The sequence below is a fragment of the Netta rufina genome (genome assembly GCF_964035555.1).
Source record: "Netta rufina genome assembly, chromosome: 5".
In the NCBI taxonomy this organism is placed as follows: Eukaryota; Metazoa; Chordata; class Aves; order Anseriformes; family Anatidae; genus Netta; species Netta rufina.
This window is the reverse complement of record NC_140128.1, coordinates 50451931-50465821: the sequence shown is the minus strand read 5'-3', so window position 1 is coordinate 50465821 and position 13891 is coordinate 50451931. Positions and strand designations below refer to the sequence as shown.

The 13891-nt window shown below is 41.9% G+C and overlaps 1 protein-coding gene across 1 annotated transcript in view; it reads left to right on the top strand.

Annotated features, from left to right (window-relative positions):
• The window catches only part of SYNE3 (spectrin repeat containing nuclear envelope family member 3), a 54167-nt gene that overhangs the window by 12933 nt on the left and 27343 nt on the right, over positions 1 to 13891 (top strand). The window contains exons 3-5 of the mRNA XM_084288577.1: positions 7499 to 7656; positions 10358 to 10530; positions 10987 to 11296. Of these exons, the coding sequence (XP_084144703.1) occupies positions 7499 to 7656; positions 10358 to 10530; positions 10987 to 11296 (641 nt within the window). The remainder of the gene's footprint in view (positions 1 to 7498; positions 7657 to 10357; positions 10531 to 10986; positions 11297 to 13891) is intronic.

The following is a 13891-nucleotide window of genomic DNA, read 5'->3' as shown; positions in this document are numbered from 1 at the left end:
AATTCTAGGCACAAAACCCCTAGAGCCAAATGTGGAAACAGTTATGCGAAAGAGGGAAGGAGGCAGAAAAGGGTGTAGACTCTGAGACAGGTTGACAGTTCCTAGCCCTGAGCACCTACATCATGACTGTAGGCCTCTTCAGGACACAGGATTCCTGCAGAAGGAAGTCATCCATCTCTGGCATGGATCCTTGCCTGGAAGTGCCCCTCTCACCCTGGCTTCCCAAGGAATTGCAGGGCTGACGCTCCTAGCTCAGGGTGTCCCATAAAACAGCCTGAGGTTCAGTGCCATGAATCCTCTCTTGTGGTGTGAGCACCGTTTCGGAGCCCCAGCATGTTGCAGACCCTTGCTGAGGCTGCCTGCCCCAGCAAGGCCAGAGGATCTCTGAGGATCTCTGCCTTCAGGGGAAGGCTGAGTCAAACCACGAACTACAGTTGAAGTACACACTGATGCCCTGCTTTCATTGCTGATCCCCTTCTAACATGTCGTCTGTAATCTCTTTCAGACAGAGGTGCTATCCTTCTAACTGTGGGGTGTTTCTGGCCACTGCAGGATGCTGTGAAAGCATGCTGGTTGTACTTAACCCAGGCTTGAGGACCCACTTGGGTCCTGACGGTGGAAATGACCCTTGGGAGTTTCTGTGTGACATGAGCAACCGCTAGCCAGCTGAAGATGACAATTTCTCGGTAGGGTTCTGATGGGGAACCAAAACTTAGCAGTGTAGCTGGGGTATGAAGAGTCTCAAGGAAGAATTACTTGGGAATAGTCTACAGAGCAAATTTAATTTACAGTTTATTTGGCAAATGGTAAAGAATAGCCATAGCTTTGAGAAAACTACATTGTCTGTACACGATATATGACCAGTGAAAGAGGAACAATTTATCAGGTATATTTTTCACTCTGAATTGTTCACCAACCTCTAGCCAAGATCCAGACATCACAGAGGTTTATTAGTCAGTATATCAGTGCTGTGACTGGCACCTGGTATTTCGGGATTGTGTGGACTGTAGAAGACAAATGGAAAATAATTAAAAACATAAATTCCAGCCTCCAGAGACCATGAGACTAATGCTGTTGGCTTGTAGTGCTTTTTCTTTGGCTGACTGATGGTAAAACTCTTCAGGAGCTGAGCAAAGCTTAAACTGAGCCTATTCCAACAGCTGGGTTGGGGTTCACAAGATGGAGATTACTCACGGAGCAGCAGATGCACTCTGTTGGCAATTTCAGAAGCAGATACCCTTTATCCGAAGAATCTCTGATGAAGTTTTAGAGTAGAGGTGTTTAACTTGTGATTTCCCAGACTAAAGAGTCTGTGAAACATGACCAGGAAAAGCAAGCCTGTTGCCATTAGGTCTGAAGTCACTAAACAGAGATCTACTTCTTTGTAGATGAACTTCTAGGGATATGTATGAGAAAAGCTTGAAGCCACTCTCTTCAGTGTTTATACCACTGGCCTAGTATCTGAAATACTATTTTCATTGTTGTCTGGTTAAGGATTTCCTTATTGCCTATAGGCAAGAAACCTTTGAACCTGAGGTGTAACATAAAGGGCATGAAGTACTGACTGAACAACTGGTTGGTTAAATACCTCAGTAATGTGGGGCTAGATCAAAATCTAAAATGGACAGACACCTCATAAAGATACTCTCTCTCTCTCCGTGGTGATAAGAATAAACTCTAGACCAGGACTAAATGCTGTATCTTTCTAATGAAGCTGAGTCATGGAAGACCAGCCTGTCTCCTAGACTGACCTGGGAATACAGAAATGCATGGGTATGGAGTGTAGGGAGAGGACAAAGAGTCGCAGTTGAGTCATCACTTATGACATCTATTTCATCCCATATGACTTGAAGATTGAAATAATAAAATTAAAAGAGCCCTGGTCAGATCTATTGCAGGTCATTCTTGCAGATGCCCTTAGTGGACAAGGAAAGCACCAGATGTGGAAGGATAGCCCCAGCACCTAGGTCTGCCTGACTTGTACATGATGATTCCATTCAAAAATAGAACTAGTTTAAAATTTTTATCCATTTTTTTTTTAGGAAATAACTTCTTGGATCTGGGAATCTATACTTTCCAGAAGAGCTGTGTAAAGCAAAAATACATCCCATTTGCACTGGCTCTCACCAAAGTCTGAAATTGATCTTCTAAACAAATGGTTGAAAAGAAATAGGCTTTTTCAGAGTTAGCGTGGTTCACAACATGTCTGACAAACAGGTTTTTTTTTCCTCTCCTTTTTTTTTTTTTAAATTTTTAATCAAATAGAAAATTTTCTGGTGTGATCATGTTGAAGCTGAATTCCATGCATTAGCCTTAGGATTCCTATGGAAAAGAAATGATTGTGATATGCGTGAACACTGCATGCATTCATGATGTTTGCATTCCTTGGTTGAAGGGGATACTTGTAACTTGCGTATGTTTTTGTTTATTCAAAAAAATAATAATCCTTATTTATTCTCTAGCTCTTTAATTAGGGCAAACAATTGCTGGCTGTCATAAACATTCACGGCAAATAACACTGGAAAAGGCTGTGTTGGAAGATGGCCAAGGTGATAGGATTAATGTTTAGAGCCTCTAAAAGATTATGCTGGAAATAACAACACCTTTTATTTACAACCTGGAGGGCATCTGCACCTACTCAGGCAGGTTAATTCTGCTGCGCGTGGGTGTGCTTCTCCTGGCAAGGCATCTGCTACTGGTGTCCTGCTTCCAAACAGCACCTCCCGGAGCAGACCACCAGTAATTCAGCTCTGGGAAGGCCAGCCAGAGCTCCCAGCTCTGCGCCTTCTCAGAGCTCCTTTTACAATATCCAGAGAACCTGAAGAGTTATTAAATTATCCCAGGATCCAAACAATTCCCAGAACAGCAATTGCTTCCCTACTCATGCGTTTGTATAAAATTTAACATACTCCACGTGGGGTTTTTCCAAATCTTTTTCACGTGCAATCCCGAAACCAAATGGAAAGGGTTATGATAAGTTTGAAGTATTTCAAAAATTGGGAAACGATCTCCCTAATGGTGAGTGATTTGAATTTCCTGCAGCATTCTTGTTTGTTTCTTTTATTTTTGTAAGAACTGGGTTCTGGAAACTAGTCTTAAAAAAAAAAAAAAAAAAAAAAAAAGCTTCACGACTTGGCAGAGAGAAAAAAGTACGCTATGAAACATTGCAAAATAGTAGGATAATACCACCAAAAAGGCAGTGCTCTTGCAAAATAACAGCTCTTGGTGGTGAATTACAATCTCATGGTACCCTAGTGAGAGTGATTAGATGCACTAGAAAGACTGCTGAAGTAAAAGCACTTAAGGAGGAAATGTTCAGAGGAATTTGGCCCCACAAGTGGATCATGCAGAGGATACTTTGTTCCTTTCAGTGGTTCAGGTCTGTTGTGGAGACCCAGGCATCTCCAAGTACCTGAGGCTCAAGGACCTACAAATGCCGAGGAGTTGGCTAATTAATTTGTCCTCCCCAAGACAGCTCGAGGATTGTGTTTGTTGCAAGGCTGCCTCCATATCTCTCATCATCAGCTGAGCCTAACACAGGCAGGCCACAGCTCAGGAGCTGAGCAGATTGGCGACTTGCCTTTGCTTTGGGATATTTGGGCTGAGGCATTGTGCCTTCTGCAGCACCAAAACACGTGTGCCTGTCTGGGCACTGCCAAGCTGTGCTTTGGGGCCATGGAGGGAGATTAGAGAAAATAGGAAGCCTGTTGTTGTGGGAGAGGTTGGGCTTAAGGACTCTGGAGCTGATCTGTGTCTTACATTTTCCTGTTCCTGAAGCACAAACATGCTTTATGTAACGTCTGCAGGAGCTGTTGTCAGGCAGTTATGCTCAGCACCTGGAAACATGCTTCTTCCCTACTTCTACTAAGTGACTGCATTATTGCATTTGGAGAAATAAAACTGGGTTTTGCTCAGTGTCTCATTATCTATACCAGAATTTCTTATGCTTAGTTATTACCCTCATTTAGTAGCATATGTATAGAGACACTAAATGCTTGTTGCAGTATAAATATGCCTTCCACAGTATGAATTAATACAGTGATTCAAGTGGCATTAAAATGAAATGCTGTTTTGAGCCACTACATGCGTTTGTAAAAGACTGTGATAAAAATAATCCTGTACAAATTGCTCAGGGGGTTGCACCTGTGCTGAAGCGGAGGCTTTCCTTGGCACAGCGGGTCCAGGTGCCTGTGCCCTGGGCCAGGAGCTGTTGTGCTGTGGTGCAGGGAGCCCCAGTGGCCTGCTGCTGCTGCAGGCTGGTCTGCGAGTGCTGGCTTTGCACCACTGCTTCAGGAGCTGCTATGTCTGCTTTGTAGTATTTGCACTGACCTGTATTTCATCTGCAGAACTGCTCGATCAGTTAGTCATAATGATGCAGAAGAAATGGATTTCTATATTTTTGATACATTATATCCAGTAATCATCCAACTTTAGGACTACTTGCAAAAATAAATAATTAAAATTTAAAAAAATACAGGCATTGCCAGATTTCAGGTAGCTGTTCTTCCTTCCAAGTCAGAAAATATACTTTCTCTGTAGAAACTCATCCATGCCTTTAATGCCTGTGAAGGCTTCCAAGAGAGAAGTCCCCAGGACACTGCAGCTGATTGATTCAGCTGGGCTCAGACTGCCCAGTGCGGAGGAAGCAGGAGGGCACAATCTCCACAGGCATTCCCCAAACCTGTCCCTTATTGCAGCTCATAACCACCATGAAATCCGCCTGCAGACTGGGTGAAAGTTCATGCTAAATTTAATTGTCTTTACAGTGCTGTATTATATGAATTAGTTGGTAAAAATCAGTAAATGATGTTATGCAGGCAGCTGGAGTAACTGGAGTAGCTGGAGTGCTTCTCTTCCTTTGCACACTGGTGATCTTAATATGGAAATAACATTTTCCATGGCTTCCTGTTGGCTACATACAAGGAATGCCTGCGTGTGGGATGGGGGTCTGTGTCTTTGGGTTTTGGCCAGAAAATCCTTGCTTTCAGAGGACAGTAGCCCGAGGGGAGAGTGTGAGTAGGGTTTTCTTCATGTAAGATGACAGTAGGTTTTCCAGCACTTCTTAAGCCTATTTGGTTGCTCTGTGCTTTGTGTAAGGAGTGGGACTAGAATAACAAAATGGTCTCTATGGGCTAGTCCCTGACTGGAGTCCTGAAGCCAATTTTAAATATGATATGGATGTTACCAGGAATAGATCCTCTCCTAGGGAATGAATGTCAGTCCTCATCAGAGCCTCTCCAGCAAACACACCGGGAGTTTTCATTTCACAACCTATTCTACCTGGAATCAGCACCGCTTGTACTCCAGCATTCAGACACCATTTGCCCAGAAACGTATGTATTTAACAAAGTGTTAGGGGACGGTTCCCTGTGTGGCTACTGGATATAATGGAAAATGTTAATGTGCAAGTGAGTTGACCAGTCAGCTGCAGAGACATGTGCTCTTGTCTGTGAGTTAGACAGCTGGGAAACAGCAGCTCTGGACCAGGCATTGGAGAAAGGCACAGCAATCTAGCAAGCCTCTGAAAATAACATTACTCCATGAACCTGCTTCATCCTTTAGGACTCTTGTGACGTAAGATGATGATTTTAGCTTTAATTATATATCCTATCATATGGTTTATTTGAGAGAGGGAGTAGCTGCCCCATACCACACCACCCTCACTAAATCCAGTACATCCTGTTCTATTCTTTAATCTTTTCAACGTGAGGTCACTTTTTTTGTTTGTTTGTTTGTTTGTTTGTTTGTTTTAAATTGCCTTCTAGCTGTGAGAGTTAGAGCTTTGGATTTTGCCTTGTCTGCCATCTCCCCTTCCAAGAAGAATTCCCTCCTTCATGTCAGTGCAGCTCCCTTTGTCTGCACCATCCTCTGTTCCAGCAAACCCAAGAGTAGAGTAGCAGGTAGGGCACCTGCCCTGATCCATAGGCACAGTTCTCTCTCTCTCTACTGTGACCTGTTGAGCATAAAGCCTACTGAAGGCTGTGGAGCAACAATTTGGATTGTTTCTGTTGCCAGACCTCAGCGTTGTATTCACAAATGGCTCATTTCCCCGACTCTAGCATGGAACAAAATACATTGGGAGCTACAGGGGAAGACATCTAATACGGTGTGAGTCCTTTTAAATCACAGGCAAGAACATCAGCAGGATGGTGAGAAGCTTTCTGCAAGTGGACAAGAATTGGACGGCTCTCCCCTGTGTAAAGATGAAACTGCTAAGAGTTAAAATGGTTACAGAACTCCCTTTGTCCAGCTTCATCCAGAGCCATACTCTGCAGCTCACGCTGAGCAGTTTCTTCCACATGAATCATCTCATGGAAATGGAAGGGGCTGCTCTGGCACTGAATTCCGTGCAGCAAGCTTGATTCAATAATTAACCCTCATGATTTGTGCTGAGAAAATATTTCAGTGTTGAAAAACAAAGAGGAAGAACATTTTAATTTACAAGAAACATTGAACGCTTGGCTGGCAGTAGCTGTAGGATGCAATCCAAAACCATTTATTGTCTATTGTTATCTTTCTGTTCACTTCAGTAGAGCTGACTTTCGGGGGCTTCATTATGATTCATGCTTATTAGTCAAGTTTTAGTATGGCAGTGCCTAAGGGCTAGCCGAGGATGGCTCTCCCTTGTTGCACAGGCACAAGGTAAGCCATCTGGGCAGCAGAGAGCTTGCAGGCTGAAAAGATAAGACACGAGAATGCATCAACAGAGCCAGCAACCTGTGCATCTCGTTGCTGTTTGGGAACAGGAACAAGGGAGGGAGGGGAAAATGAGAAGCTCGGTGCAGCACACGAGAGCCTGTTACAGAATAGGAGAGGTGGCAAAAAGTTCATGAGTGCTGAGATTCCCAGGTGATGGCTTGTTAGTGGTTTGGCTTTGCAGGTGCTCACTCATTCCCCCTGTATGGATCTTTCCCAGACACTGAGCATGCATTCAGATAACCTCTCTGTGGTCTCAGCAGAACAAGTTAACTGATGCTGATTTCATCTATGTGTCTGATGCTGATTTCACCAGCTTTAGAAGATTTATATGCATACAAGTTAAGCATGTGCCAAGTGCTGCGCTAGTCTGGTGTCTGTCGGCTGCACCATACATGAACTAGGAAGGGTATCAGGAGAGTTTTGTACTGACTAGGCTCTGCGAAGAGACACAGTGGTTGTGATTTCTGTAGCCAGTCTGGAATATACCACAAATACCAGATTCATCTCATTTGAAAGCTTTGAATTAAATCTGTTTACTGTAATGGAGCCTCCCACAACTCCCTGCCTTCTTTTTGTTTCCTGGTAGATTTTCATTTGGGGAAGTTGCAGTGCAAATGTCGTCTTTGTGCTCTCCTGAATCACGATACTGCTACATGGGTGAATTTTTTGTATTATTATTAAAAAGGAAAGCCACGTGATCATTAGCTTTTTTCTTTTGTTTCCTTAGGTTCCCTTGAATGCAATCCTGTTTGGATTTTAACCTAAAAACTTATAACTTTCCTACTTCTTATCCTTTCAGTTTCTTCGAATGCAATGACTCAGCAGCTACAGGATGAATTTGACAGTAGCGTGGAGAATGCAGAAGCTTGGATGAAGGCCATCCAAGAGAGACTGAGGATCAATGACAACACCAAGGGACCTCGATCTGCCCTAGAAGCCAGACTAAGAGAGACAGAGGTAAGGGAAGAGTGATATAATGGGTCAGAGGTGCTATCAATTGCAGTTATTGCTGCTAGCTCTGGAGTTTTCTGTTAAGAAACTCTCAGCTACCCACAGCTGCTGTAATATTGTTCCTGTGTGGATGGGCTTCTAACTTTCCATCTGCAGAATGTTTACAGACATTGTAGAAAAAGAGGAGAGCAATCTGTTATCACAGGCTTCTGAGCTTTTCAGATTATTTTGGAAGATGAGCGGCAGGTTTGGCAGGTTAAAATGTCTGCACACTTCTGTGAGCATGCTCAGACCTGAGTGGCCGCTTGCAAAAGTTGGGTATCATACAAAAGAATTTGATTATATTAGTGTTCCATGTCCTCCAGGACTGGTAAAGAAAGATTGCAAGTGTCCTAGCAATGGCTGTTCTAGAGTAATCTACTTGTCCTTTTCCATAAAACCTAGTAATAAGAGGCTTTACAGCTCCTCTTCATAATCCGTCTAATGAAAAGGCAAATGTTTTCATTTTTTCTGTTCTGACTTAATCTCTTATATAACTCCCTCACAGAGATCCCATTGCAGATTGCGCCTGTTCTCTTACTGTGATTTCACATTCATTAAGTTCAGTTTCATTAGATGTTATCTTGCTCTTATAATCTCAAAAAATGAAACACTCCTGTTTGTCCCATCAATAGCATTCATGATTAGAGGGAGTGGTGGTATTTCTATGACTAACACTGAAACTGTTTTTGTACTTACCTTCAATTCTAACTAGTCTATTCTTTAAATCAATCAGCCATATCCTTTCCATCGTTATTTACCCAACAGTATTTGGTTTTGTATCTACTAATGTTTGGACAGCATCTTCTGAAGTTTATCAGCTCTAAGGAAACCTAGCAGGCATACGTGGAGAGCGAGGTACCTTATACCATAGCATAGCAATGTCTTTTTTCCTAACTGTGGCTCACTGAAGGCTGGATCTTGCCTCTGGACTAATTTAGAGACTCTGCATGGAGTGATGGATGATGGCTAGATTTACATGTCAGTCATGAGAATCTGAAGTATTTCCTCATGGGCTATGGATTTATTTCTGCCCTTAAATAATTTCCATTCTTTCCTTTTGTCTGGGAAACTGATATATGCAGTCTCTAGAAATATGCAGGAAGCACAAGAACTTGAGTAAGGAGAGTGGTAGTTTGGCAAAGGGGGTGTAATCATGGCAGAGACATAAGGTTTAGAGGTTTTTGGTGATTTAATATGGCTGAACTGAAGCCTGTTGACTTCTGTGGGATTTGGAGCAGTTTTGCAACATGACCAAAATCAGGTTAGAAGAGTTTGTTAATTCAGACTTCAGAAATGCATCATTCTAAAGACAAACAAGTGTCTATTTTCTCTTTGTGTGTACATTATCCACCTCCTGCTCTCTCATCCCGCCTTACTGATGGGCTTGGCTTGCCTGTCTCCTCACTATGTGCTCACTGCTTCACGTATTGGCTGATTTTAAATCCTGTCATCATTTTTCAGTTCCTTTTTTGCATCTGGCTTGCTTTTTTTTTTTTTTTTTCATGCTTCCTTCCTGTGGTTTACCTTCTGTTAATTTATTAATGAAAATGTCAGCCAACGATAGCAACCATTTAAACATATTTGAAAAATGCCTGTACAGCCACTGCTTTCTCTCTGGCTGTTGTTTGCTTTCACTTCAAGCGCTGGAAAAATGTCAGGCTTTTAACACAGCTTTCCTCTAAATTTTTCCTGTTGGGTGAGAGATGTGGCTTTTATTTTCTTTTCCTACCCTATCCTTCGACCTTCTTTCTTGGATTATTTTAATCACGTAGTTGGTCAAAACACCTGCTTGTAAGTAACATGCAGATGTGCTTTGTTCATGCCAGAAGACCAGTCTTTTCCCAGAATGTGAGGCTGGAAGTTCAAAGGCCTGTGATTTGGTCTCACCTTTGCAATAACTGACTTGGTTTATTTTTTTTTTTCCTTTGAACAAATCCCATGGGCCTTATCTTTCCAAAAGTAGTTGCTAAGTTTGAACCTCTCCATGTTTTCAAAACAGAAACCTTTTCCCTCAAGCTTGAAAGCCTGCTGTGTGTTAGGAGTCTGTGGAAGAACAGCAGGAAAAACCAATCCAATGGTATCAGAGGATTGGCTAAAATAACACTAAAAGCTGGCATCCAAGTTTAGACATAGTTATTCTGCAATACTGTACAAAGTTGTGCTGATTTTCTGTGTTCAGGTATAGAAAGAGAGTTTGCCTCAGATTAGATGGCTTAACTTTCAGTTCTTGGCTTTCTGATTTGTTCAAGATACACTTTTTCAGCAATTCATAACTTAGCAATTTAGGGTCAAAGCAAAATTTGGTAGCAGACGGGAAATTCTATTAGTTAGCTTCTCTTGGTTTATTTTCGGAGCCAACCTTTATTTGCATTAGGAGGCCTTTCAAATACACTTCATGATTTCTTATAGTACAGCTTAGAATGGAGATGTGGAGATTGCTTCTTTTTAGCTAACAAAATGTTTTTCAATTCCTACATGGTTTTCAATTCAATTAAGTCCTTTAGGATGTTTAAGAAAAAACAAATATGAAGAAAATTTCTTAATTTCCACTCAGGAAAAGCTTTGCAGAAGGGACTATATGATTGCTAGAAAAAGCAAAAGTTAAATTTCATCAGTTATGCTTTCTTTCTTTTCAAACTTTCAGTCTCATTTGTTTTTCCCACAGAAAATATGTGCTCTGGAACCAGAAGGCAGCTTGAAAATGGACTTGATTCTTGTGAAGGCAGATGCTGCTCTTCGTAGCATCAGTGAGGATAAGAAGCGTGAAGTATTATCTAAATTGAGACACATTAAAGCCTTGTGGGAAGAGACAACCATATACATCACTCATTGTCACAGGTAAGACGAGTGTACTCTGCACAAGGCTGCTTTTTGGGTTGAAGCAACTTATTTCATCCAGTGCTTTTGTAAAGTGACTGTGTCTCTGTCTTCTGCCTGGATTGCAGGTAGCAGTCACTGCTAACTACAGTTGCTGCTAATCCACGAGCATTTGGGGGTTTGGAGGGCAGTAGTGGCGAGAGAGTTGGTGGAAACTCAGCTCACTCTCCCTTCATAGCCAGCCCATCTCATGGACTTCAGCAATGAATTTTGTTGGCATAGATACCTTCCTTTTACAGGATATTTCTTCCACAGATTAGGAAGGACCTGGGAAGTAAATTGTGACCTTCTGAAATCAGAGCATCTTAAAGGACAAGGCTCTCAGCATTTTTTTCTTTGAATGCCTTTTGAGCTTGCCAGTTTCCACTGGTCCCACTATGATTTCATTTAACTCATCTCTCTTGCTCTTCCCAACAGCCGCATTGAATGGGTCTGGCTGCACTGGAGTGAGTACCTAAAAGCCCAGGATGAATTTTATGCATGGATTCACAACATGAGGGTGACCTTGGAGCCTGACATTGAGTTGCAGCTTGGCTTAAAGGAGAAGCAGTGGCAGCTGAGCCATGCTCAGGTTCTGCTGAATGATGTCTTAAATCAGTCAGTTTTGCTGGAAAGACTGCTAGAAGAAGCTGCTTCCTTGTTCAACAGGATAGGTGACCCCAGCGTTGATGAGGATGTTCAGAAGAAAATGAGGGTGGAATATGAAGGAATCAAGGAAGAAGCCCAGGTACACCGATTAACAACGGGAGGTGTTCAGATTTCATCAATATGCAGTATCGTTTACTATCTGTGTTTCTTGGCTGATGGGCTTACCTGTTAGGACTGCAAAAAGAAGCAGAGCTGAGGATCCCTTTTCTTTCAGTCAGTGGGCTAGCTGTAACATTTATGATTTTTGTATAGCCAGGTACAAAGCATCCATTCACAGGGTCAGGGAATATCACAAGCTTGCACAATAATTGGTGGTTGTTAAATTAATTTCAGATCCAGAGCTGTGCTCTCCACCTGTAGCACTGGGAAGCACTGGGATGGAGTCAGCTGCAGCCCGACACTGAACTCGGCTGGCCAGTCCCAGTATGAGTTCCATTAAACACAGATATTAATTTGTGCTTGATGCTAATCTTCCAGCTTAACCAGTTATTAGGCTGGTATAAGATGTTGTAGTTATCTTTCGGTGCCAGTGATTTCCTTTGACCCTGTTCCTGGGTAAAGAAACTAGGATAAAGACAGGATTGGAGCATGTGGCATGGCTAAGGGGTAGAAACTTGCAAGTGGGCAGAAAAGTTCAGTTGCTTACTAACTTGTATTAATAGAAACACCCAAAAGAATATTTGAAATATATATAAACTCATATAGGATATAGAGCTTCTTAAAATCTAATTTGTGCCTCATAGTGGCTTCCAACAAACCTGCAGGCTTGATTTAAGTGATGCAAATACAAATAATTTCCATCTCATTTGCTCTATCTGGCCCCGATATAATGTTGCCTTCTATTTGTTCCCACATCGCAACTCAGAGCTGGAGCAATGTATGCTATCCGTCCCTAGGTGCTGTTGTAACAAAGGTTAGTTTCGGATCACACTGGAAGAACAACATTGGGTTGCTCACACCATTTGCTCTGCTTGCTCTATAGATACTTTCTTCTGTTTAAAAAAAAAAATAAAAACAGAAAGAAAAAAAAAAAAACAGCTGGCAGCTTTCATGAACATGATATTCTTTTTTTCTTTTTAATATAATAAAAATGTTAAAACTGCTACTAATAAGTCTCTCTAGAAAACAGAATATTAAGAAATTTTGTATCTGCAGCTGCTGCAGAGAGGCTGTAAAACCACTAGCAGAATTGCAAGTCAATGCTGATTATTTATTTGTAAAGGTATGTCTCTTCATAATGAGGCAACTGGTTTTATGAATAAGACAGTTTCTTGGAATTCAGATGTCCTCTATCTAGATTACCATTTAAAATTCTCATTCAGTCCCTTTTAACCAAGATTTGTGTTTAGTTTGGAAGCAGGAGACAGTCATTAGACATTTTAATAAGGCCGCTCTTTCAAACAAGTGATTTGAGTACTCAGAACCTGAATGTGACCTTTCTAGTCTGGTTTTACACAGTTTAATTTCTCTGACTGACTTGGAAGTATGCTGGTGTAAATTAGATCAGGAAGTGTCTCATAGTAGATAAAATATGCTTTTATGTCTCCAGCCAGAAAAAGCTTTTCTTTGGCATTGGTTACAAATACCACATTTCACAGAAAGATGGGGTGAGAAAATCCAGCTAAGAAATCCCTTTCAGGAGGTATGAAATAAAGAAGGGGGTTGGGAAGACTTGGATTTTGCAGCTGAGGTAAATGCAGAGTTCATTAAGTAATGCCAAGATTGCAGACATGTTGGAAAGCAGAAAAATAGTTAAGGAAGCCCTGCCACCTCTCCCACCAGGAGAGAGGAATGGATGAAAGAGAGACAGGAGTTGTAAGGGGATTGCTCCAGCCCCTCACATGATGAGAGTCCAGGCTAAATGTGAATTGTAGACGCCAGCTGAATGCCTGAGCTGCCTGCCACAGGAGGAATCCTGCTTTCTGTAGATTACACTTGTGTTGAAGAGCATTTTTAGATCCCATGCAGTTGTCCAGCCCTATCGAGTACAAGCTCTTGGACAGAGATTATTAAACAGTTTAGTGGTTTTCTTGTGACATTGTTTTGCTTCTCTGGTATGCGTAAACTTTTTTTTTTTTCTCCTTATAATGCTAATGTGCCCTTATTTCCAAATTTTAGAAAATTTTCTTTTAATTACATCAATAGAGTTATTTTTAGATGTGGCAGCCATTCCCTAAATGCTTTCCCTTGCCTGATAAAATATCAATATGCAGATGTAGATGGTTGTGGGATTTAGCATAAATTGTGACTGAAGATGATAAGAAAATGTAGTTAGTCAAATATATCAAATATGCCTCAGCACAGCGATTTTTATCCATGTTGTCTCTGTTAACTCAAGCCTAGATATTTATAACGCCAGCTCCCCTGTACCTCTTAGCTACTAAGACTGAATGCAGCTGGAGAGGCTACAGGAGCTTTCTGTACTCTGGGGGAGGGATTTAGAGCAGGAACTTCCTTTATATGCTCCAAATTGCCTTCCAAAAGAGGTTTGTTTGCCTTTGCTGATTGTAAGGGGACCTTAGGGGCGAGTGTTTCCTATGCCTCCGTTCAGCCTCTGTGAGTACCCAGGGCTGAGCGGATCCTGCCCAGACACGTTTCTTCCCCTTGCAGCCCATGGTGGACCCATTCTTTTTCTGCCAGGCTCTCATTCTTTCCAGGGCCAAATCCTTGCTGA